At 42.5% G+C, this 25,071-nt stretch overlaps 1 protein-coding gene across 1 annotated transcript; it reads right to left on the bottom strand.

Moving 5' to 3' along the window:
• Positions 1–683: 683 nt before the first annotated feature.
• SF3A3 (splicing factor 3a subunit 3) lies at positions 684–24,965 on the bottom strand. The gene is made up of 17 exons (XM_043461845.1): positions 24,748–24,965; positions 24,430–24,477; positions 23,105–23,157; positions 22,892–22,997; positions 19,711–19,783; positions 19,253–19,344; positions 18,205–18,287; positions 16,986–17,124; positions 15,999–16,067; positions 15,502–15,569; positions 15,243–15,350; positions 13,935–14,004; positions 11,623–11,787; positions 11,420–11,530; positions 10,231–10,321; positions 1,861–1,916; positions 684–975 (listed from the first exon to the last, which is right to left on the bottom strand). The coding sequence occupies exons 1-17, from the start codon at positions 24,841–24,843 to the stop codon at positions 898–900; spliced, it is 1,506 nt and encodes a 501-aa protein (XP_043317780.1). The 5' UTR covers positions 24,844–24,965; the 3' UTR covers positions 684–897.
• Between the last annotated feature and the right edge of the window lie 106 nt (positions 24,966–25,071).

Here is a 25,071-nt window from a genome sequence, read left to right as displayed (position 1 = left end):
CCTGTTGGACCAGGCCCTGCCATTCAGAGGACTGTGCCTGTGGGCAGATCAGGGACCCCTGACTACCCTAGTTCTCTCCACTTGGGATACCAGATTCAGATCCTGAGGCAGCTGCTCAAGTCCACCCAAACCATGGCTCTCGGGGCTTGGAGACCACTCTGGGCTTGGAGCCACTTCACCGTCAAGCAGGGATCTTGCAGAAGACAAAGGCCGATGGGATCACCAAACTCTCGTTCTGAAGCAGCAAACAGGTCACTGCTGCTCCTGGTTTCACTGTGTGCCAGGCTGCTGAGGCATGGAGAGGGGCAGGGCTGCAGGCCCATTCCAAGCCCAAGTCCTCCCTTTATGTAAATTAAAAGGCAACCTCGGTGGCACGACTTTGTCCTCAGCAGAGGTCCTGGCTCACCCTCCCCATCTTTCCCTAGTACAGTATGTGCACGAATGGCTGACTCAACTAAGGGCAGGGCTTTCCTGGGATATTGCTCATTTGGGGAGGCGGCAGCAAATGGGGGTGGGGAACGAGGCCAGGTCAGAATCACCTAGCATAATATATGTAACATAATAGGTGCTCATCAATTTAGTTGCTTCTCAAGTCTGTGAGAAAGAAGTAAGGAGGTGTTATGAACTAGAGGACCGAATTGGTTCATGATTCTTGGCTTCACAAGACACATTCAGAACGAACATTATTTTCCAACAGAATCTTCTTTAATATAAAACAAAGATAAAACACATCTCAACCCTGCAATCTGCCAGCATGCCTTGTTTCTACAAGATGCATGCTAGTCCGTTAAGACTAAGTAGCAAAGAGTCTTTAGGAGCATTTGATTGGGAGAAATAGAAAAAGCAGATCTTAGGGAAGCCTGGGCAAGGCCCACAGCTGAGACACATCCCCAAACACTAGAGCAGTCCTTGTCTTTTCAGATCCTCGTATGTCTTCTTATTCACAACATTCCCACTGGAGTCTTCATACTCTTCCTAAAAGGGAAGAAGGATGTCATTAAGTACAACTCCTGGGAGAAATATTCAGACCAGCCTCTGGGTACCTGAGCTCATCCTGGCCTGATTCCATGCCATTCATCTAAAGCAGCCTTTCTCAACTGGGGTTCTGCTCTACTGCCCACAGCATCCACTAGACATCTAGAATGGTACCAATTATGACTGATCCTTGGGGATATCTGAGAAAATTGTGTATTCAAATCACTTTCTGTGTGTAAGATGAGGAACTCTGGCTGAGAAAGGCTCATTTAAGACATGGTTTTCAAATGGGTCCCAAGAACCCTAGGTTTCTGCCTAAGAGGCCACTACAGTTGATAAAGGCCAAGAGGACTGAGCTTCTCCACATCCAGAGGAGTTCTGCTTTTTTCTATGAGAAGGGCTATGCTGCTAACAAAAGGAACACTGAACGCCACTGACCTAAGAGGAAGCAGCTATCATATCTCACCTACCTACCACTCCTCATCTCTGAAATCTGCTGTTAGGGATGACCATCCTAAGGCCAACAAGACGCCTCCCCACCCCATGAGCAATCTCATCAGATGCTCTCCTCAAGGGAGATCTAACATATGACACAGATTTTCAACCTCTTAGCTTATGAATCCTGAGGGCAGGACAAGACACAGGGTACTCCTGCTTGCCACTTCAAAATTTCAATGGGAGAATATAACCTGTCTTAAGACACAGATTTGAAGTCTGACACATGTAATATCACAAATAAATTAGGCTTACAAGTCAAGAGCCGATTAGAGATATTGTCACACTACACTTCCTGCTACAGTGAACCAGGGGCTGTCTCTCACTCCCTTCTGCACCACAAGGGACTCTGTGGCTTGACGTTACACCCAATGCTACATAAGCACTCACCTCAGTGTCAGGCTGCCATCGTTCCGACGCCTTCTGCAGTTTCAGCTTGGCCCACACTGCAGGACGAGAAATGATCAGCAATCAGATTCCACTGAGTATCCACTGGGTACAGGGTGTTACAACATATCCCTCATTAGGATCCCCCGAGTGCCTGTCCTCAAGACATCTGCCTACCCCAAATGGCAATTTTGGTTCTGGACTGCCTGTGGACAAACCTCTTTCATTGCAAAATTTACCATAATGTTTGCTTTGTTGTAAAATAAAAGTTGGATCATATATAACCAAACACCTCTTAGAATTGAGAACTGATACTCTCAAAGGAAAAGTTAGTATGGTACAAAATATAGGAATTACTGGAAAAAGTGACCTTACTGTTTTAAAGTTCATAATAGAAGAGAAAGAGAATGCTGTGCTTACTCACTTAGTCATGTCTGACTCCATGGACTGTAGCCTGCCAGGCTCCTCTATCCATGGGGATTTTCCAGGGAAGAATAATGGAGTGGGTTGTCATGCCCTCCTCCAGGGAAATGTCTCCTACCAGGAATGAAACCCAGGTCTCTCACATTGCAGGTGGATTCTTTACCATCTGAGCTACCAGGGAAACTCAACAATACTTGAGTGGGTAGCCTATCCCTTCTCCAGGGGAATCTTCCCAACCCAGGAATCGAACCAGGGTTTCCTGCATTGAAGGCGTATTCTTTACCAGCTGAGTTATCAGGAAGGTCCAAGAGAACACTAGACATTGTCAAATATGTCTACTTGGGGTCTGATGCATGTATTTCAAAAAATTCAGAGGAAAAAAAAACACTGAAATATCATGGCCAAAGAGTCTGAAAGATAAGATGGCTCAATAAACACTGAAGACATTAGAAGAATAATTCTGACAGTTCAAGTCTAATGAACATGAAGAGGGAAAGACATCTACAGACACTACCATAGCTCCAGAGGAAGGGATTAGACATGTGCAAAGACAGGACAGATACAAAACTAGGGAAAGAACAACTTAAACTTCTAAGAATGTTGTTTAGAAGGTGCACCCTTAGAACAAAGGGCGATGTATGACAGATGGGACAGGTCGCTGCTACGAAGGTTAAGATGACAGTGAAACGGAACAACCACTTGAGTCTTTTTTTTTTTTTTTTACAAGACCAAAATCCATGTTTAATGTACATATATCCTCCTCCCTGCCCACTTGAGTCTTATAAGCTTTCACATTTCTCATCAAGTAGAACAATCTCTAAACGTGACAAGATTAGAAGAAATATCATAGAGAAAGCTGAAGTCTAAGATGGGTGAAGAAATATTAATAGTAAATCAGACAATATATAAGTGCTTAACTCTGCCTGGTGTACAGGCACTCAACTAATCATCTTTTCCTTCCTGGCTAATTGCCTTAAATTAGCTGAAATCTTTTTTTTTTTAAAAGCATATTCATGTGGCATTGGGTCTTAGTTGTGCCACATGGGGTCTCAGACCTTCACTACAGCGTGAGGAATCTTCAGTTGTAGCATGTGGGATCTAGTTCCCTGACCAGGGATCGAACCTGGGCCCCCTGCATTGGGAGCACAGATTCTGAGACAATGGATCACCAGGGAAGTCCCTGAATTTCCTATTCTTGATGGAATAGCCAATACGATACAAGCTATAGACACAGGATATCATGGTTTTAGAAAAGTGATTGCTCTCACAGGCAATGTCCCTTGAATCCATGAAAATGTATCTCTCATGATATTGTCATAAACAAGATGATGATATCTGAAGCTGAGGCCATTAGTTCATTAAGTTTAGTAGACTTATACCTAGTGGTCAATTGTGACCAACCACCTAAATGAGAAATCTCTTGTGAGAAGTTCCACAGGGCTCTTTCTTAGCTGTCTTTTGTTCAACTTATGATTCATAAGTCTGGAACAATGGAATGATTAAAATAATGAATTCATACGTCAAATCCTTAAGTTAAAAAAAAACAAAAATAAAAAACTACTGTACTGAATCCCTCCTGCTAAAAATGCCACAGAAAAACTTCAACAGAATGACCTAAAACAAAGCCAAGGACACCCGGTGTGACAGCTGTACCCATGGCCCGCTCCCTGCCACTCCTACTAGGGCACCTGTCTTCCCAAGGCGCTCTGGGAGCAGCGATCCTGATCTAACAAGGAGCCACTTCTGCTGCCAGTTACTGAAGCGACAGCTGACTGTGCAACAGATGGAACCTAACCCAGCTGCATCTTCCTTCTGTCCTTCCCTGATATTAGAAATTGAGACATGAGAGAATGAACTGCATGAAGGCAGGCTCTGAACATTGAAAAAGGTCACCCAGCGCAAGGGCTAGAGTCGCCTTCGCTGTGAGCTAAGGCTTAGAGAGAAGACACAACGAAGTGGGGAAGGCGCACACGCAGATGAAAGCACAGCTGGAAAAGCACGCTCTCCCTCACAGGATGGAAGGGCACGGGGTTAGGTTTTTTTTTTTTTTTTCTCTACGGGGTTAGGTTTTAAGGGGCTCTCTTCCTCACAGCCAAAAATCCTTATGATGTCTAGTTTAGATGCTTAAAAAAAAACCCAAATCCAAAAACCACGCATGAAATTTTAATAAAAAGTAATTATTCTACCAATGGGAAATGAAGAAAAATTGCACACACTCTACAGAATAATAGAATTAAATTCAATTTAATAATTAATTGATTATACCCATAGCTGATTCATGTTCATGTGTGGCAGAAACCAATACAATATCGTAAAGTCATTATCCTTCAATTAAAAATAAATTTAATTTAAAAAATAATTAATTGATGCCTATTAGTAGTGAGATACCTCAGATAAAAGTCTGTCATGATCCTGTGGGAGTCAAGATGTATGTAACTACCTGTTATTCAAAGTCTGAAAGGAAGCCAGAGAGTTAATCTAAGATACTTAAAAAGGAGGAATAATCCCTGGGGAAAAAAAGGAGAGGGGAGGTGATGAAAAAAGAAAGTGATACTGAGATAGAAGTGAAACTATAAATGCTACACAAATGACCTACAAGTATCAAGGGAGGTCATTATGGGTGGAAACGATATACCGTATCAAAGATGTGGCAATAATAATATGAGAGAAACTGATAAACCTAGACATCTGAACAAGGAGATAAATATGGATAACATTTTGAATGGTGAGGCTGCCAATAATATTCTGGAAAAAAATTTTTTTTCTTTTCTAAAAATTTGTATCACTAAAGCGACAATTTATAAAGTTTCTTTATGAAATGCCCTTAATGATCAACTCAAAAACATCTACAGGGGTAATTTAAAAGAAGGCAGTATAGGATTATGGGAAGAGAAAAGACTGTGGTAAAACAGACATGCGATTGATCCCTGGCTTTCTTTTCTTATGCTACATGACCTTGAAAGACTGACCTCATTTTTCCTCCTCTGAAAAGGTGGGTGATCTTCTACCTCACTGATTGCTCTGAAGATTAAATGAGTGTAAAAATCTCCCATTTGCCTGGCATATACCAAGCATCTGGCATATGGTAGCTAGCAATAGGAAGATTAAACTCCACATGAAAGATAAAGGTGACTTGATACCATGCCTCGGACTCTGTAGAGGAGCCCACAAGGGAAGCTGCTCATGATGGCAGCTCATGCTTTCTCACTGAATACATTCCACATTGTGGTCAGGCATGCTGTAGCACTTCACCTATATTATTTCATTTAATCTATATATTATTTCATTTGAGACAACTCTCTGAAGTAGATATACTGTTAACAACTATAATTGATAGATAAAGGAAACCAAGGCACTAAAAGACTTAACTTGCCCTGTGTCCCCTAGCCAGGAAGTGGTGGAGGTACAATTTGGACCCTAACAGGTGGCTTCTCCAGAGTCTTCACTACTAGGAATGTGGTTCTGAACCAACCTTACCCTTGAAGCAGAACAGAATGAAACATAAAGAACTTGAGGGAACCCATCAACAAAGTCCTTGGGTAAAAACAACATGACAAGACATAATGGGGGTGAAAGCTACCATGTATAAAATGAGTAAGCTACAAGGAAACAACACAGGGAATTGAGCCAATATTTTAAAGTAACTATAAATGGAGTATAATCTTTAAAAATTTTGAGTCACTACATTGTATGCATGAAAATTATATAATATTTTAAGTCAACTACAATTTTTTAAAAGTGAAAAAAAGGAGATAATGGGAATCTGAAAGCAGAAAAACCACTTTTTGTAAACAAGGTGATAAGAATATTCATATAAGGAAAAAAAAAAAAAGAATATTCATATAAGAATAAACACTTAGTCTACTGAATCATTATGAGTAAGATGTATAGAATTTACTGTTTCAGATCACCAATATAATCACCTCCTATAAATAACTCAACAGAATGACACATACTAATAATAGATAACAGAAATCAATAGCAGAAATAAACTGTTAGATGAAACATTAAAGTTAGAAATGTTAGGAAAACACCTGTATGAAAGGAATAGATTCCAATTTACTATATAATCTTTGTGAGAAATCTAACAAGAAAACAAGGAGTTAAATAGAAATAGATAGATCAATTAATACACTGCGTGTAAAGAGCTTACCCCATACAAGGATGAATATTGACAACTAGGGTAAAAAAGAGCCCACATTTGCTGCCAATATTTTGATAACTGGGTAAATGGTCTATTACAGTAGAACAAACAAGCTATCAGATAACAGGAATTTCAGAAAGAAAATGGGAGTGATAAATAAGGTTACAATATAATATTGAGTTTATGTGGCTCAAATAACACAAAACTGGCAGAAATGCAAGACACAAAGTTTAATTACAACTGGAATCAACATGTCCATACCAGAATTCAAAACAAATAGACATTAAGTATGAAACCTACTGAATAGGAGAAAATATTTATAAATGATATAACAGATAAAGGGTTACTATTCAAAATATGTAAACAACTCATACAGCTTAATAGGGGAAAAAAAAAAAAAACTAAACAACAACAAAAAACACAACCTGGTTAAAAAGTGGGCAGATAATCTGAATAGGTATTTTTCCAAAGAAGACATACAGATGGCTAACAGGCACATGAAAAGATGCTCAATATCACCAACCGTCAGAGAAATGCAAATCAAAACCACAAAGAGGTGTCACCTCACACTTGTCAGAATAGCTGTCATCAAAAACACCACAGATAACAAATACTGATGAAAATGTAGAAAAATGGTACCCTTGCACTGTTAGTGGGAATGTAAACTGGTGCAGCCACTATGGAAAATAGTATGGAGGTTCCTCAAAAAGCTAAAAACAGAACTACCATATGATCCATCAATTCCACTCCTGGGTATATAACAGAAGAAAACGAAAACACTCATTTGAAAAGATACATGTACTCCCACATTCATAGCAGCATTCTTTACGATAGCCAAGACAGGGAAGCAACCTTAATGTCCACCAACGAATGAACAGAGGAGATGGAGCGTGTGTTAGCTGCTCAGTCGGGTGCAACTCTTTGCGACCCCGTGGACTATAGCTGCCAGGCGCCTCTGTCCGTGGGATTCTCCAGGCAAGAATATTGGAGTGGGTTGCCATTACCTTCTCCAAAGGATCTTCCCAACCCAGACATCGAAGCCAGATCTCCTGCATTGCAGGCAGATTCTTTACCATCTGTGCTACCAGGGAAGCCCAAAAGAGGATGTGCTGTATACAGATAGATACATAGATATACATGTGCACACACACACACACACACACAATGGAATACTACTCAGGCATAAAAAAAGAATGAAATTGTGCTATATGCAACAACATGATGGACCTGGAGGGCATTAAGCTTAATGAAATAAGTGAGGCAGAAAAAGACAAATACTAAATATTATCCCTTATATGTGGAACCTAAAAAATAAAACCAACAAATGAATATAACAAAACAGAAACAGATTCACAGATAGAGAGAACTTGTGGTTACCAGCGGGGAAAGGCAAGGGCGGGGGAGATGGGAGTGGCAAGATAAGGGCAGGGGATTAAGAGATACAAACTACAATGTATAAAATAAATAAGCTACAAGGATATGTTGTACAGTACAAGCAATATTGCCAATATTTTATAAGTACACCCCCCCCCCCCCCCCCCCCCCGCCGCCGTGTGACTTGCAGGATCTTAGTTCCCAGACTAGGGGTCAAACCTGGGCCCTTCTGCAGTGAAAGCAGGGAGCCCCAGCCACTGGACAGCTAGGGAATTTCCTAGTATTTTATAACTTTAAATGGAGCACAATCTATAAAATTTTGAATCACTATTATACATCTGAAACTAATAGGATATCAATGTAGCTCCAAAAAAAGTAAGTTTTTGACTAAAGACTTAAAAAAAGGAACAAAATAACAGGATCAAAGAAAGTATTAATAGGAAAAAGGAAATAGTAAAATGCAGAATAAAAATATTGAGTTTTCTACTTTGTCATACTAACTCAAGGAATCATATGGGCTATTAACTAAAGAGTCTTCTCAGAGTACAGTCCCTTTCTACGAGGAAGTAATCTCCATCTAAAGTTTCAAATGACAGAAGAGAATGTAGCACGTAATCAGATCAACTTCATGACATAAATATGGTTTTGATTCCTAAATCTGACAAGCGTCTGAAAGCAAAGCAAAAAGCACACCTTTTATTTATGAATGTAAAAACAAAACTTCTAAACAGAATTCTAACAGGATAAATAACTACATTAAAAAAAACTACCACTCAGTATGAAATAATTCAGAAATGCTGTTTTATCCAAGGCCTGATCAAAAGTAGTAAAAATGTTGCCACCTTTCTTTCGTGGAATATGATAATAAAATCATACTGCTACTGCTAAGTCACTTCAGTCATGTCCGACTCTGTGCGACCCCATCCCTGGGATTCTCCAGGCAAGAACACTGGAGTGGGTTGCCATTTCCTTCTCCAATGCTGAAAAGTGAAAGTGAAGTCGCTCAGTCATGTCCGACTCTTCGCGACCCCATGGACTGCAGCCTACCAGGCTCCTCCGTCCATGGGATTTTCCAGGCAAGAGTACTAGAGTGGGGTGCCATTGCCTTCTCTGAATAAAATCATAAGCCAACCTTAAAATTTGTGAGGCTGCATTACATGGTCTTTAAAAACAGCATTCAGGCAAGGAAGACTTATTGCCTGCTTCTATTTAACATTTAATATTTGGGGGTAACACTTAGGAAAAATAAATACATGGAACAAAATTAATTAAATATGTTTTGCAGTTGAACTGGATTGCAAGCCTAAAATAACGTAAGGTATTACATTACATTACAACTTCAAGGTATCAAGTAATAAATCAACTCGGGCAATTTGCAGGATGTATTTAAGAAAATACACCCCCCACCCCAATCATGTTCTACTTATTAGCTATATGCAGCTAGAAAACAAATCTAAAAATGTGACAGCATTCAAAATGCAGCATTATGATTCTACGAAATTTCATTACTATTTTAATTTCCTCCGAACAGAGTGAAGGTCAAAAATGAAAAGAGGCTAACTGGATAATGATAATGGGATACATATTAATTCTGATCAGAGGAACTGTATGACCCTGACTTGTAAATGCGTACACAGACAAAACAGCAAAAAGGAGTCCCCAAAGCTTGCCGTGCACAAGAAACTCAATGGAAGAGTCCCTGGAACTCACGGGTTAAGTCAGGGATTGGGGAACTCATTAGAAGGTCACTTCTACTCGGCTTTACCATGGAGGATATGAACCCCAGAGGTGGAAGCCAAATCAGTTAGCTGACCAGGCAACAGCGTCGTGTGATATGCTAAGAGGCAGTGCATGCAACTTAGCAGAGCGGAGTGGTAAAATTCTTTTCCTAACAGTCTAACCCACTGACGGTGAAAACATGACCAAAAAAAAAAAAAAAGAAAACTGTGAGGAAGATGGAAAAATCTATCCTGGCCAAGTAGCCAGGAAGCCTGAGGTTCCTGGGAGCTTCAACAACACATTTCTGGACACACGTTGAACTTGGCTTTTTCTCTGAGAGGTACTTTGCTGACATGTTGCTGTCACCTCAGAAATAAGCTTACCGAGATCACTTCTATTTCCTCCTTTGTATCTGCAGTTCTTAACACAGTAAAATCAACTCAGAAAATACACATACACTCATGCACTCAAAATCTTGCATATCCGGGAGTTCACAGACCCCAGTTAAAAGCAGTTTTATACTCAGCACAGAGCTTTTCTCAAGGGGGAAAGAATCAGTACTCCTGGCTAATCCATCCCCTGAAAAAGCAACAAATCTAGGACTGTAGTAGTCTGTATGTACCCACAACCTGCTGCCCTTAGGCCTGGACACATGACAATACTGGGACAGTGAACTGTAGCTCTGGCCTCGGGAACAATAAATAATTACTTACAGGAGACAGCGTCTTCAATCTGTGTCACATTAGCAAAGTGGGCAGTATTTGGGATGCCCAAACACCTCATGCCGTGAGCATGACGCCATTCCTGGGAGAAAAGCAGCAAGAAGACAACATGAAATAGGACTGACTGAACATTCAGCACTAACCCCATTTCCTAATCCTTTGCAAAAGGCTCCACCTAAAGACAGTGTTCCTTCTGACGCTCCTGTCTGCAGACAGCTGGCTATGACTGACAAGAGGCGGTCACTTCAAAGCAGCACTGTACTGTTTGCCTCACTGGCAGGTTTATAAAACTCAGATCCAGACAAAATCTGAGTCAAGGCCACAACTCTTAACTCATCACTTACCTCCTATGCAACCCCCACCACCAGCATGCGTAAGCATTACTGATGGCAAGTCAGTGTCATCTTTAGAAGTAAAGGAGAAGTGTTTCTCAGGTACAAGCAAGGATATGACAGAGACCAGGGAGGGATGCTGATGCAATGACAGTATGGCTCAGGAATGGCAGATGGCACGGGCCCTGGATGCCAATTCCAATTCACTGGAGGGGGTACTGAGAAAGATTTAGAGACTACTGGAGTTTGGCAGAAAGACCCCAGAATCAATAACACGCACATCTGAGGAAGAGAAAGAGGAATTCACATACATTCTCCATTCTTGGCTACATCTAGCATGCCTTCTATTCTGTAAAATTTCCCTCCAAGTACTAAGAACTGAAGGCAGAAACAAAACAAGCGTGAATTCACTTACTGGAATACCACCCAGATAATGCCTTCTCTCAAGAATAGCTTGATAAATGTCATCCTCTTCTTTTTTTTTTTTCAAGAGGCAAAGGCCCATTTAAGACCCAAAGAAGAAGGCGGTCAGCCCTTTCTTTGGTATTGAGTACTAGCAACAGGAGAAATGACCAAGGAGTCAGAAAGGCAGAGAGAAAAAGCAAGCAAGAGAAAACGGAAACGAGGTTCAAATAGTAGTGGTGGAATGCCTCCAGAAACTGTCTCAGGTGCTACCCGAGGCTGGCACCACTGCCAGAGGCCAAATGCCACATGCTGGACTTTATGTCCACTCCTCTGATTCTCTTTAGCTCTGGACACTAGTGATCCTCTCAGGCTGCTCCTATCCTCTTCTCTAAAAGACTCATGTTTCAAGCTTCCACGTCCAGGAGAAGCACCGAATTTCTTACAGCAAAGTGCCGCTGGAAGGCCTTAGGACCTCGGTAGGTATAGTTTCCACAAATCTCACAGTTATAGTTGATATTTAGGCCATGAAGCTTATACAACCAGTAAGGAATGGGCTAGAAGAAATCAGACAAAAAAACAGTATTAGACCAGTGTCTGCATCTGCTGCCAAAATGAGAAGGGGGAAAGATGGCAGTGGGAGACTTACTTTGCCGTCCCAGCCGAGGGGCAGGTTTTTGGGGTTGTAAATGATCTCGTTCTCTTCATCTTCACTTTCACTCTCACTGATCTGCTCTTCCTCTTCCTCTTCTCGCTCTTCTCCAGTTCTTGCCTGCTTGCGTTGTACGTTTTCATGGGTGAGATGTCGCTGTTCCTATGGCAGGTCCATGAATGAAAAGGGAGGTGAGAGAATAGTGCAGAAGAAGGGAAATTTCCTATTTTCCTATAACCCTTGTTGATCCCTCCCTTTTAAGGATCAAGTTTTCCTTCTTGCAGAACAAAAGGAAAGTCTTGCTTCCAAATAGAATTCCTCTTCAGCAGACCTTTCCTGAAAAGAAAAAGTAAAAAAAAAAAAAGGAAAAGCTAAACCTAGCACTCGCCTAGGTTCCTCACTGAGGCCGGAGACAATCGCAGAACAGAAGTCTTCTCTCTTCTGCCCCTAAACGGTTCCCTGATCCAGTCTTCCTTTCTCTTTCCTACTGTTATCACCCTCACCAAGAGGACAACGTTCTAACTTGTCCGGAGTCTGTCCTCACTCCAGTCCAGCTTCCATGTTGTCCCCAGATTTATCAGCTGGAGAAAACCAATCCAAGGGCACACTTTGCTTAAAAAAACCTTACTCGCTTTCTGCTACTTAAAGGACAAGGTCCAACCTCCCAACATACAATAACTTCCCAAGTTTTTCTCTGACTACACCATCCCTCACCAGACACACCCAAGGACAATGGTTTGTTTTCTCATTATTTCCTTTGACAGTAATTTTACCTTCATGCTCGCTGTTTCCTCTACCTGGAACATCTTAATCTCCCTCTCTCTACTTAGACCAGCCAATCTCAATGTGTTATAGTAAACATCACATTATACTGCAGTTATCTGTAGCCCTCAATCACAAACTGGGCTTTTCAAGGGTAAGAGGCTGTCACATTCACGACTGTACTCAAAGATTTAGCATAATAGAAACCAACAGGTGTCAGTAAATGGTGAAGAAACAGTAAAAATAATACCAATTCATGACAACATCAACTTTTGGAAATCACTTTGGCTGGAACTGGCTGGAATTTCAAGGAGAATACTGCCACCTCCTGGCAGGGAAAGCAAAATGCTCTCAAAGTTAGAAGTCGTGGGCACACTTCATGTCAGGGGCACAGAGAGCCTTGCGTTCGTTTCAAAGGACTGGCAACTCAGGCTGCTGCCCACACTAACACAGTCCTAGTTCACTGTGGAGAGTATAAGTATCCCATGTATCCAATGTCTGGCTAACCCCTTTTATCCAAAGTAGTTGTAACAGCGGGAGCCCATAATGACTCTAGTTTTATGAGTTATTATAAGCGTGGTCATCAAACAAGGGCAAGAGACAAAGACATGTGGACCAGCTATCTGAACCAGAGCCACCTACTCAAAGAACCATGTGGGCATCTGTAAGGAAAAGGCTCTGAGAGCAGTTGAAAACTACACAAAGCAGACACTCAGAAAGGCTGGTCCTCTCTGCAGGACTCCCAGAGACACTGACCATCTTCCATTTTCTCTTCCCTGAAAGAGAATCATTTTCTCCTGCTCCTCCCACTGCTTTCTCTAAAATAAGCATCTTGGTTAGGTATGCCTTTTTCTACCTGTAACCCCCTTCAGCTTCTTCTTGAAAGAATACTCAAGGAGCAGCTCACAGCCAGTTCTGTACCACTAACCTCCAAACCTAATAAGTTCTGCACAACTTTGTCAACATGTAAGTTACGCCTTTTTAGAGTAAGTCATTCATGAAGAGTTGCTGTTGTGGGCACACCTTACATCAGGGGCAAAGGTTAGCCTCTCAGTTGTCCTCAGAGGACTGGCAACTCAGACTGCTGCCCACACTGGCACAGTCCTAGTTCACTGTGGAGAGTATACGTAACCCATGTACCCAACGTCTGGCTAACCTCCTTTTATCCAAAGCAGTTGTAACACAGGGAGCCAACGGATGACTCTTGTCACATCTTACTTGCCTTTTGAGTGTCTGTTTCCTAGGTCACCCCTGGCTATATTCTGGAGCTCAGGGAAAGAACCTGGATTCTATACTGAGAGGGGAGTCTACTCTCCCACCTAGCCTCAGGGGATTGGGCAAACTTAGGAACGTCACCTAACAACAGACCCCTAACAACAGAACAGGACCTCAGTGAAGGGCTAAGTACCCTGGGAGAACACCAATTTTCTGCTGAAGTAGTTTGATATGTACCTCTTTTCTTGCAATTCTAAAAAATATCCTACAAGTTCATATTTCTCTTACTTCTACAACTTGGAGCATTTATAACCCTCAGCAGAGTCACTTACCCCAAGAATCTCTACATATTCGTAGATCTGGGCTTCAAGGAAAGCAATGTCTTTGTTCCTCTCAGTGTCTCTGGAAATAAGAAACAAACCGTATCACTCAAGGGTTCTTTCACCCAACGCCATGTTCTCTATATCTGGGAACATTTATTCCATAGGTGCATTTAAAATTACAAGCACAAGAGAAATACCACGTTGTGAAAGCAAATGTTCTGTTCTGGTCAGGACTTGCTGATATTTCCTTTTTTTTTTAATTTAAAAAATATTTTTGGCCATGCCATGTGGCTTGCAGGATCTTAGTTTCCCAAGCAAGGATCAAACCCAGGCCCCCTGTAGTGGAAGTGAGGAGTCTAAACTACTGGACTGTCAGGTAATTCCCCTGAGATTATTTCTTAGAATGCACGGAAGCTTCCTCTTTGATCTCATTCTAGAGAGTGAAAAGCATATCTGTGTATTTAAATTCCTATCAATTTTCTATACAAAGGAAATGTGGTACAGAAGGGGAAGCTCTGGAATGGGCAGACTTAGGCCCAAATCCTGACCTTGCTACTTAGTAACTGTGAGGTAACAGGTATAACTTTTCTAAGTCCTTATCTGTCAAAGATGAGGATAACAAATACTTTTCAAGGTTGTTTTGAGAATTAGCAAAACCACATATATAAAAAAAAATACACTGTACAAGCATGTCAGAGAAGGCAATGGCACCCCACTCCAGTTCTCTTGCCTGGAAAATCCCATGGATGGTGGAACCTAGTGGGCTGCAGTCCATGGGGTCGCTAAGAGTCGGACACGACTGAGTGACTTCACTTTCACTTTTCACTTTCATGCACTGGAGAAGGAAATGGCAACCTACTCCAGCGTTCTTGCCTGGAGAATCCCAGGGATGGGGGAGCCTGGTGGGCTGCCAGCTATGGGGTCGCAGAGTTGGACGCGACTGAAGTGACTTAGCAGCAGCAGTACGAGCAAGTGGCTCAGGAAAAGATTCAACTGTTATTAGCAAAAATGCACTTAGATGAACATTTTTGAACCAACCTACCCTCTATAACCTACAGAGGTAACAAAAGGTAGCTGAGGCACAGTTCCAACTTTATGGAGATGTCACCTACTCTCAGACACCTGAGTACAGACTGCCCTTGGTTTATAATAACAATGAGAGAACTGTCTGCCATTAGCAGAGAAAAAGAGCAGACTGGAGCTCGATGGATCAATAGTGGTGATAAAATAGGCTTTAAAATTTCTGATGTGGTACGAATTCTGCACGAGAATAAAAAGTTTAAAGTGTAAGCAGTGTAACCCCTTCCCCCCACTCACCGCTTGGTGCCCTTTGTCTTGGGATTTTTGGCAAACAGGGAGGTGTCCAGTGACTCGAGGGACTTTCCTTTGGTGCTGAATAGCCTCTGGGCTCGCTCTTCTAGGGTCCTAAGGAGACACATGGGGAAAAGGATTTCAGGATTACTTTACCATCTAGGCTTGCTTCTCTTTGCAGTGTGCAGTGACAGAAAGAACTGGAGCCACTTAGATCGTGAAACACAAAGTACACGAGACAGTCCTGATAGAAAAAGCCTCTTACCCGCCACACTTCAGGCCTAAAGCCAGGAGGGCAGATTTCAATCTGTCCAGACCCAGGGAGGCCAACTCCTATATGAAAGAAACAAATTACAATTTTATATAAATAGACTTGGAGAAACAACAAATGCTCAAACTTAGGTTTGCAAGCTGGTGTGTGGGTGTTTCTAAAATAGCGGCAAGACCGCGCATTCCATAGCCAGTCTCCTAGCAGGATGCTCCAACTCTCCAAAGGACCGACTCTGCGGTTAAGTTCATACGTAACCATATTCACTGTGTTCCACTACTTCCACTATAGCTTAAGATGGTTAATTTTTAGTTAACAGTTTTCAAAGAAATTGGATAGCTTTTTTTTTTTCCCCTTTTCATCTTTCTACATTCTTCGTAGATGCTTGCCTCAAGGATTGATGTCTTACCATAATAAGTCTGTAGTGTTAGGAGATCAAGTGACCCCTCTGAGGCGTGAACAGGCAAGACCAGCACAGGCTAAAGAAAACATACCTCCCAGGAGGAGAATGCAGAGAGGTCAAGATGGGCTCCAGCATGGGTCAGGGCACTGCTTGTTTCTTTCTGGAAAAACAATATGATGTTTATTAAGACCCAGGATTAGAACAAAGGCAAGGGAGTCATCTAAATTACAGGCATACCTCAGAAATATTGCAGGTTCAGTTCCAGACCATTGCAGTAAAACAATTATCACAATGAAGTGAGTCCCATGATTCTTCCTGGTTTCCCAGTGCATACAAAAGTTATGTTTACACTATACTGTAGTCTATTAACTGCACAATCCCATTATGTCCAAAAAGAAATGTACATGTCTTAGTTAAAAAAAATTTTATTGCGAAAAAATGCTAACCCACTATCTGAGTCTTGGTAGTAATAAAAATCAAAGACCACCATAACAAAATGAAAAGTGGCAATAATAGACTTGTCTGATGGAGGGGGTTGCTGCATTTGTAAAAAAAAAAAAAATGCACCATCTGAGAAGTGTAAGAAAGCTAAGTGCAGTAAGATGAGGTGTGTGTGTACCAGGTGCTGGTTGGCCCCTTATAAACATGTATGAGTGAAAATCAAATGCCTATAAGAGCGGAGCAAAAAGAAGAAGAAGAAGAAAAAAAAACCAACTAAAACTAGATGGTCCAACTCTCCCAGAGATTTCAGAAAAAATTCATGTTTGTCCCCAGGAATGAAAATATGTAGTAAAGATTTCTAGCACATAATTATATCAGCCTTTGGTCAGTAGGAACCACAGAGCAGTAATGATACGGTTGGTGAAAATGCTGGACCCAACCAATGGCAAGTGGGCCCTGACAAATCTCTTTCCAAAGTACACAGGGAAAACCCAGCATACTTGGCAGAGAATACCTCCTGGCTACAACTGATCCCAAGGGACCAGCATCCGAAGGCCTAAAGCAGAGGCTCAAGATTAAAGTAAAATAGTTCACTTCCCTGAAATGTCCTCCACCCAAACCCCCCACTGAAGCTCACCGGCCATCCAGGAAAAGTACCATTCTCCCACTTCTTCTCAAACTCATTCTGAATTTTCCCAAAAAGTTCATTCTGATCTTGAAGAGGCTTCACTCTATCTGTGTAATCCTGAAGGTATTCAAGCAGCATCTCCAGATATCTATAGAGGAATAAGTAATAGAGACAGCAAGGTTTCTATTTCTGATATGCTGTTATGCCCTACAAAATATACTTATAACTCCAGTGGTACTAGTCTTTTAAAGTAATAAAAATGAGCTTACAATTGGCTTTCTTCTAATATGTCATCTTGATTCTGACCTTTCCTATCTTCTTTCATCCTCAAGATACAATTCCAAATACTACAGTCTTAACTCACACATAAGAAAGATTTCAGGTAAAAAGAAAACGAGAAAAAGAGAGGAAGGCAGAGTACAGATTACTAACTAGGGGCAAAACACCACAAACAAAACGTAACATCTATACATCAGACCCAGGCACCTCTGAGAAAGTTTAATTTTTCCCCCACTCTGCTTAATTCCAAAGACAGAGGCACCTGGGTGGGAGACTTCCTTCTACACTGAGACAAAATTAAGAACAGTATGGGCCTAAGATCACAGATGTGCCCATAGACACATATTCTTCCAGAGCCAAAGTATTATGATTTTAATTTTATTTTTAAATTAATTAATCATTTATTGTTTTGGTTGCACTGGGTCTTCACTGCCGCGAGGGCTTTCTCTAGCTACGGCAAGCGGGGGCTACTGTTCGTTGCAGTGCACAGGCTGCTCATTGTGGGGGCTTCTCTTGTTGCAAAGCATAAGCTCTAAGCACATATGCTTCAGCAGTTGCAGCACACAGACTCAACAGTTTCAGTGTGTGGCCTCTAGGGTGCCCAGACTCACTAGTTGCGGCACTTGGGCTCTAGAGGGTGGGCTCGATACTTGTGGTACAGGGGCTGCTCCATGTGGAATCTTCCAGGAACAAGGATCAAACCCGTGTTCCCTGCATTGGCAAGCAGATTCTTATCCACTCTACCACCAAGAAAGTCCCAAAGTGTTATGAAAGTCCCAAAGTGTTATGATTTTAAAACCATATCTTTAAAATTCATATTCTCCCATAAACCTGGAAGTCATTCACATATGCCTTTCGTGAAACAAGATTCAAAACTGCCCTCAAATCTTCTTGTTAAAATAATCTCCTAGTCACATTCAGTAGAGGCCTGGAAGCTAGTGATGCCTACCTCTTGTACTCGGCATTCTTCCTTTCTTTAGGAATGTCAAACAACTGGTCAAAGATGGACAGGTAAGTGATATAATCCAGCTTCTGAAAAGAGAAATGACAAGAGATTCAGTTAGGTGTTTGCACCAAGTTACAACATAATCCCAATAAATGAGGTCAAAATTGAGCCTAACAATATAATCTCCGATAAATGAGATCAAAATTGAGCCCAACTCACTTTACCCTTTTTTTCCCCTATCATTTAATTCCTATATTAACTGGGTGTTAATTCCACTGGACTAAGTAGAATATGAGATACAAAATTAACCTGGAAAAATAAAGATCAAATCAATAAACCATAGGCTAAAAGAAATATCTCTTCAACATTACTACATACCAGGCACTTGTTTAAAGACTGACATCCACTGCATCTTAAAATAAGGTCCCGGAAGGTGCCCTTTTGTTCCCCTTATTTAATCACTTATTGAATATCTTTGGACCAAGTGCATGGATACACATGAGAACAAGACTAATGCAGCAGGATTGGACTCACGGAGTTTATATAGCTGAGACAACTTTTGGGACATGTCCTTACAACTCCAAGAGGAATTTCATCACATACTTCCTTGCAACTTTCCTGAGGCTGTCACATTAAATCTCATCTCTTATGGTAAGTTATTTTTAGACATCTTTTTAAAGATATTAAATAGCCATTCCTGGAAGAAATTATGTTTTTGTATCTTTATGTACCTACTACTAGGTGTACCTCACACAGATGCTTGATGTGTATTTGGGAGTTTTAAAAATCTATTTTTACAAAAGCAAAATAGGCTTGTTGTAATAATAAAACAAAATTTATTAGTAAGTAGAACAGATTTATTTGTTCACTGCAGAAACCTGATTTTCACTTTGAAAATGGTTTCCTTCCAAGAAAGCACATCGCCACTTTAATATTTATGCAACAGTTCCAGAACACAAGGAAGACACTCTGTTTCATGTCTAGTAGCCCCGGCCCAGTGTCCTGACTCACCCTGAGAGTCAGAGCCACCCTCCCCTATCCTGGGTCTTACCTCAGAGGCCTTCAGGTTAATGTATTTGAGATAACAGTCATGAAGATCCAGGTAACGACCATATCCCTCTTCATCTGTGAACTCCACCAAGTCTGAAGCAATCAGAGGTACCAATGATTCAGATACTGAAGACCACTTTCTTGGACTTGGCTTTTCAGGTGGACTGCACTGTTTCATCATGCAGCCCTTTACCCAAACACCCTCTCTCTGCTCGCAGACTGAAAAGGGACTCAGCCAATGCATTTACGTTGGATGAACACAAAACGAATACTGTGTCCAACGCCAGTTTAGGATGACAATCTAGTCCAGGCTTTTCTTTAGTCTAACAGAACATCAGTAGGAGAACCCAGCTATACATTTCTGTGGGGCCATTTCCCAGGGCTCTGAGGGCAAATCTGAGCTCTGTTATTTGCCTAAACTTCTGTTAGTGCTGGAGAGAAGCATTAAACCCTACTTACTTTGTGCTTCTTCACTTGGATTCTCTCGTGCCTTTAGGAGCTCCTCAAATTCCACTGACATTGGAACACAGATCTGATGCAAAAAGACAAAAGCTCAGGTGGATTTTTCAACATAAAAGTTGCAATACCCCTGGAGCAGGAAATGGCAACCCACTCCAGTATTCTTGCCTGGGAAACCCCACGGACAGAGGAGCCTGGTGGGCTACAGTCTGTGGGGCTGCAAAGAGTCGGACACGACTGAGCCCGCAGGCAGGGAGAAGTCCAGGCTATGGAGGGAGCAACAGGAGCCACCGTGTGGCTAGTGCTGCTTCTGTGGGCACCTGAAGGCAGCAGTGCGCAAACCTGCTGTCCCTGGAGAAGGAAGGAAAACGGGAAGGCCCACAGCACCCTGGGAGATGCCATGCATAATTGCTAATAAGCAGGCGTGACCGAGTCTTAACAATAATTAAAGTTACCAACTGAAGAAAAAAAAAAAAAAGTTGCAATACCACAGAATGGGCTATAGAGAAAGTTGGATTTCTAATGCTTTACTTGGCTTGGATTTTTCATTAGGAGTTTACTTCTGTTTTCCAATTACCCTGCTTTTTCCTTTGCATTCTGCCATTGTTTAACTAAAATTTGCTAAAATAACATTCACAAAAGTTCAAATAACATAAAAAGACAGAATGAAAAAAAAAATCAAGGTCCCCCTTTAATAGTTCTCCTGCGAAGGAATTCTCTGGTGCTCCAGTGTTTAAGATTCGGCGCTTACAATGCAGGGGGCACGAGTTCGATCCCTGATCGGGGAACTAAGATCCCACGTGTCTTGAAGAACACTTCCACCCCCAACCTTCCTCCACCAAAAAAAAAATTGTACTGCAAGTAGATAACCACTGTGTACAGATCATTTAAAAAATTTTAAATGTCAGCCATTCTCAAACTTTGCTGCATATTAGAATCACCTGAGAGAGCACTAAAAAAGTCCTGACATACTTGATACCAATTAAATGAGAAGTGGGGGTAGGTACCAGCGCTTTTTAGAGACCCTCAGATTCAAATGCACAGCAAAATTTGGAAACCACTGCTCTGTGCATTTATATATATGTATTTGTGCAACCATAACACTGACAAGTACCAAGATTATTACTTTGCTTCTCACATAATTGGATTTAAATTTTTTTCCCCTTAGTGTATCCTGAGCATCCTTCTAATCATTTATTTAACCATTTATCCCTTATCACTTTTCCACCAGAGCTGGGATAAGGTTAACACACCAAAATGGTACTCACGTCTTCTCTCTTGGTTAGCAAAAGACTGAATACTCTACCTTCCAAAGGGAGTGAGGAGACATTTATGTACCTCCACTAAGTAACCTCTCCTGCCTAATATTTTCAGTCTCTTATTTTTCTACCCATTCCTTTACATATGGACACCTTCCTATCTGCCCTATGATCCTACTTCTACTTCTCCTCTCCTTTTTCCTGCCAGTCTCTCAAATGCATGTTAAAACACCACACACTACCGTTTCCCCACTATTCACAAGTGCTCCCTGTGACCAGATTTCCCAAATTTCCACTCCCGCCACTTCCACCGAGCAGCAATCCTGGCAGTTACCAAGCAGTAACAGTTGATACCAGTCACTTCCTTTCTGAGGCTCATTTGCTGAGCTTCCATAAGACATTACCTGGAGCTGCCAACTGACCTGTGCTGTAAGGCTTCCCAGGCCCCCTTTCCATGAAGTGCCTTACTGTGAGTGTGCCCCAGGGCACAGAAGCTGACCGTCTCCCTTCACAATCTCCCTCCCAGAACTCCATGATTCACAGCTTCAACCATCAAGTCCATGTGATGACTCTCAAGCCCCAGTCACTAACTTCAGTCGCTCATAGGACACTTCTACCTAGGTGTATCATCACCTGAAAATCTACATACATAAAAATCCACTTCCAGTGCATATGGGTTCTTTCTTCCTCATTTCTATCAAGGGAAAAAACAACTTTTCAGGTACAGAGTCATAAAAGCAATTACTGACCCATCTCTCCACTTCTATAGTCATGCCTCACTCCCACTTTCCCCTAGAACTCCTTTGGTCAGTTGTGCAAGATGTTTAATGAGTTCTCAACAACTGAGATGTAATCCCTGCTCCTCATAATCTTACAATACAGTGGGGCAGACATTCACTGTCACAGAGCGTGACAGGATCATAAAGGAAGGATTAACTGGGATTAACTAGGGGAGTGAGACAGACTAGGAAGCAATTTCCATGAAAGAGCTGGTCTCTGGGCTGAATCATGAAGGGGTAATGATCAATGGAAGTGAGTAAAGCCTCTTTGTGTTAGTTCCTCTAGGTAGCAGATTTCAAGATAGGAACACAAGTGGTTTATTGGCCCGTGGGGTGGGGAGGAGGGATTACCCATGAAAGATAAAAAGAAAAGGGGCACTTCCCTGGCAATTCAGTGGTTAAGACTCCATGCTTCCAATGCAGGGGACACAGGTTTGATCCCTGTTCGGGGAACTAAGATCCCATGTACTACGAGGTGCGGCCACAAGAAAAAAAAAAAAAAGAGAGAGAGCAGGATGGAACAATGGAACAGGAGAGCCTAGACCATGATGCAGATAAGACAAAATCTTGACCAATTCAGTGAGGAGCAAAGATTACTCACTCAAAGTCTCACATTGGGCAGAAATATCAAGCCGTGGTACACCCCCTCCCGCCGGGCTCAGCCACTGGCTACAGGCTTCCCAAGAAGAGAACATGCACGTTCAGTCGCTTCAGTCGAGTCCGATTCTTTGTGACTCCATGGACTTAGCCTGCCAAGCTCCTCTGTCCATGGGACTTCCCAGGCAAGAATACTGGAGTGGGTTGCCGTTTCCTCCCCCGGGGGATCTTCCTGACCCAAGGATTGAACCTGTGGCTCCTGCAGTGCAGGCAGAGTCTTTACCACTGGGCCACCAGGGAATTAGCAGGCAGCTTCTTTACCACCAGAGCCACCTGGGAAGCCCAAAGAGAATGGCTTTAGCTTAAAGCTGAGGGAGATTCTAAAAGAACTTGGGAGTTGCAGGATGTCACCTAACTATACTGCTTATAGCTAACTGGTAAGTTCTTTTTTGAAAGGACATCTAAGTGGCAGTCTCCATTTTCCGTACACATGTCCTTTGTATGCTCTTTGGACAGGTCTGGAGAAAAAACTTTCCAAGGTCATACCTCATTTGGGTGCTTCCGGTGGAATTCCTTTATTTGTTTGAGTCTATTATAGAATTCAGCAAACTCATTGGGTCCTGAAATGGCATTGAGCTCCTCTTTTCGTAACCTGCAATTTCAGAAAAAAATCCAGAAAACATGGAGCACAGAGTCAGTCCTTTAACCATGGGCCCTCAAAAGCAATAATTCCTGTCACTGAAGGTGACTGTCACTTACCCATCCTTGTCATCATACAAATCCCTCAGATTCCCACTGACTTCCATATACCTCTGAAAGGCAAACACAAATCCATCAGAATGAAGCAATCCGTACAACTGAGACCCAAGCAACCAGCAAGGGCTCTCTAGTCAAATCCCAGGAAAATATCAAGAGATGTGGTATTAAAAGTTCTTATGCTTTCTGGTACCCTTAAACAGAGCACTGGCTCCTAGCTAATTTTTAAAATAGGTCACTCTGAAGATTACCTAAGTGATGTGTTTTGAGGGGTGACAGAGAGTTCCTATATTTAACTTTCCCTAGAAAAGTCACAGGCTTCCCTGGTGGGTCAGTGGTAAAGAGTCCGTCTGCCATTGCACAAGAGGTAGGCACAAGAGGTAGGTTGGATCCCTGGGTCGGGAAAAGGAAATGGCAATCCACTCTAGTACTCTTGACTGGGAAATCCCATGGACAGAGGAGCCTGATGGGCTACAGTCTGTTGGGCTGCAAGAGTCTGATAGAGTTATCAACTAAAAATAGAAGTACTGTAAAAGAGAATCATGTAAGAGAGTCACTCTTTGGAAAACAGCAGTTCCCATCAAAGACCCTCAAAGATAAAAGGGTAGTTCAAGATGACTTTCACTATTGCAAAGGCTTGACTAAGGAGTGCTCAGGCTAAGTAAAACATCACACAGCTTCCTTTGGGTTCAAATTCAGGATGGCACAAGTACACAGCCCATTCTCCAAAACTTTTGGGACCAGGTTTGCTTCAGAATTTGGAATTTTTAAGTTCAGGAAGGTACTACATGAAATATCCCTAGCGAGATCTGGAAAACACGTTAATTAGTTCTGCACTGAAAGTTATGTTATTTATTAAATGGAATAAAGGCCATAAAAAACCTCTCATCTGATCAGATCAAGTCAGATTTTTGCCAACAAGTAATTTCCAAAACAAAATTAAAAAATCTTTTGTTTTCAGAGTACTTTGGATAGTAATGCTCATTTATCTACCCTAAATCAGAAACTCTGATTAGGGTCTTTTATTCTTTTCTATGGGGGAGGAGAGTACCTTCTAAGCCCGAGGCATTGACACCTCATAACCACTCTTTGCACAGCCATGGGACACAGGATGCTATAAAGCGGATCTCTAGTAATTAAAAATGAGTGAGTTCTCCATTCGGAGAAGCGAGTAAGGGTGGTTGAGCATCCTCAGGTTTGGCAGCGCGTGGACATTTGGCAGGCATACAAACCCCTCGACTGGCCAATCGGCTACCTTTGTCCCTGCACCCACTCCCTCCTCTTCCAGTCCATCGCGCCTAAAGAAAAGCGGACAGCGGGACACTCACATCTTGCATGGCCCGTGTGCGGTGGTCAGAATTGATCTGGTCCCGGAGCTGAAGAAAGGCAAAAGGTGACATAGACGTCGTTAGTCGGAATTCTGGAGTTGGGGAAGGCCGCCCGAGGGCGGAGCTTACCCGCTAGGGTCTTAGCGGCCCAAGCAGAGAGGCCTCTGGGCGCTGGGCCCGGGGAATGGTTACCTAGGCCTGAGTTCGGGGAGGGAATCTCCCGAAGGGCTCGGAGCGGGGCAGGGCTGAAAAAAGCTCTGAGGTTAAACCCGGGCAGGGGGTCCGGCCTTAGGGTAGCCCTTGCCCAGGCCCACTCACCGTGGACTTCTTAGTGAGCATCTCTTTGGCCATGACATCCATAAGCCGTTCCTTCTCCTCATGATAGCGCCGCTGCTGCTCCAGAATCGTTTCCATCTTCCCTCCTCCTCCTCCCCCGCCGCCGCCGTCGCTGCCGCCGCAAGCCAAGCCAGACCACCGACACGACCGGAAACAACCCGTGCCGCCTTGCGCGCCCGCGTCCGCAAGCTACGAGTCCGGCGGCGGCAAAGTTCCGCGGTTGCCGGAAGTTCCTCGGGGACTCGAGGAAAAGTGAGCACCGCTAGAGACCCAGTCCATACTATGGAGACGGCTGCAGTGCCCCCT

This window comes from Cervus canadensis, chromosome 2 (assembly GCF_019320065.1).
Source record: "Cervus canadensis isolate Bull #8, Minnesota chromosome 2, ASM1932006v1, whole genome shotgun sequence".
Taxonomy (NCBI): Eukaryota; Metazoa; Chordata; class Mammalia; order Artiodactyla; family Cervidae; genus Cervus; species Cervus canadensis.
This window is presented reverse-complemented; position numbering and strand designations above follow the sequence as displayed.

Bases quoted from the DNA above. Each gene is read 5' to 3' on its own strand.
- SF3A3 (XM_043461845.1), bottom strand. From the start codon at position 24,843: ATGGAAACGATTCTGGAGCAGCAGCGGCGCTATCATGAGGAGAAGGAA. The intron at 15,351-15,501 runs GTAAGAGGCTTT...GTGTCTCCTTAG, and splicing joins TTAGGCCTGAAGTGTGGCGG to GACCCTAGAAGAGCGAGCCC. The intron at 1,917-10,230 runs GTAAGTAATTAT...CTCGTCCTGCAG, and splicing joins GATTGAAGACGCTGTCTCCT to TGTGGGCCAAGCTGAAACTG.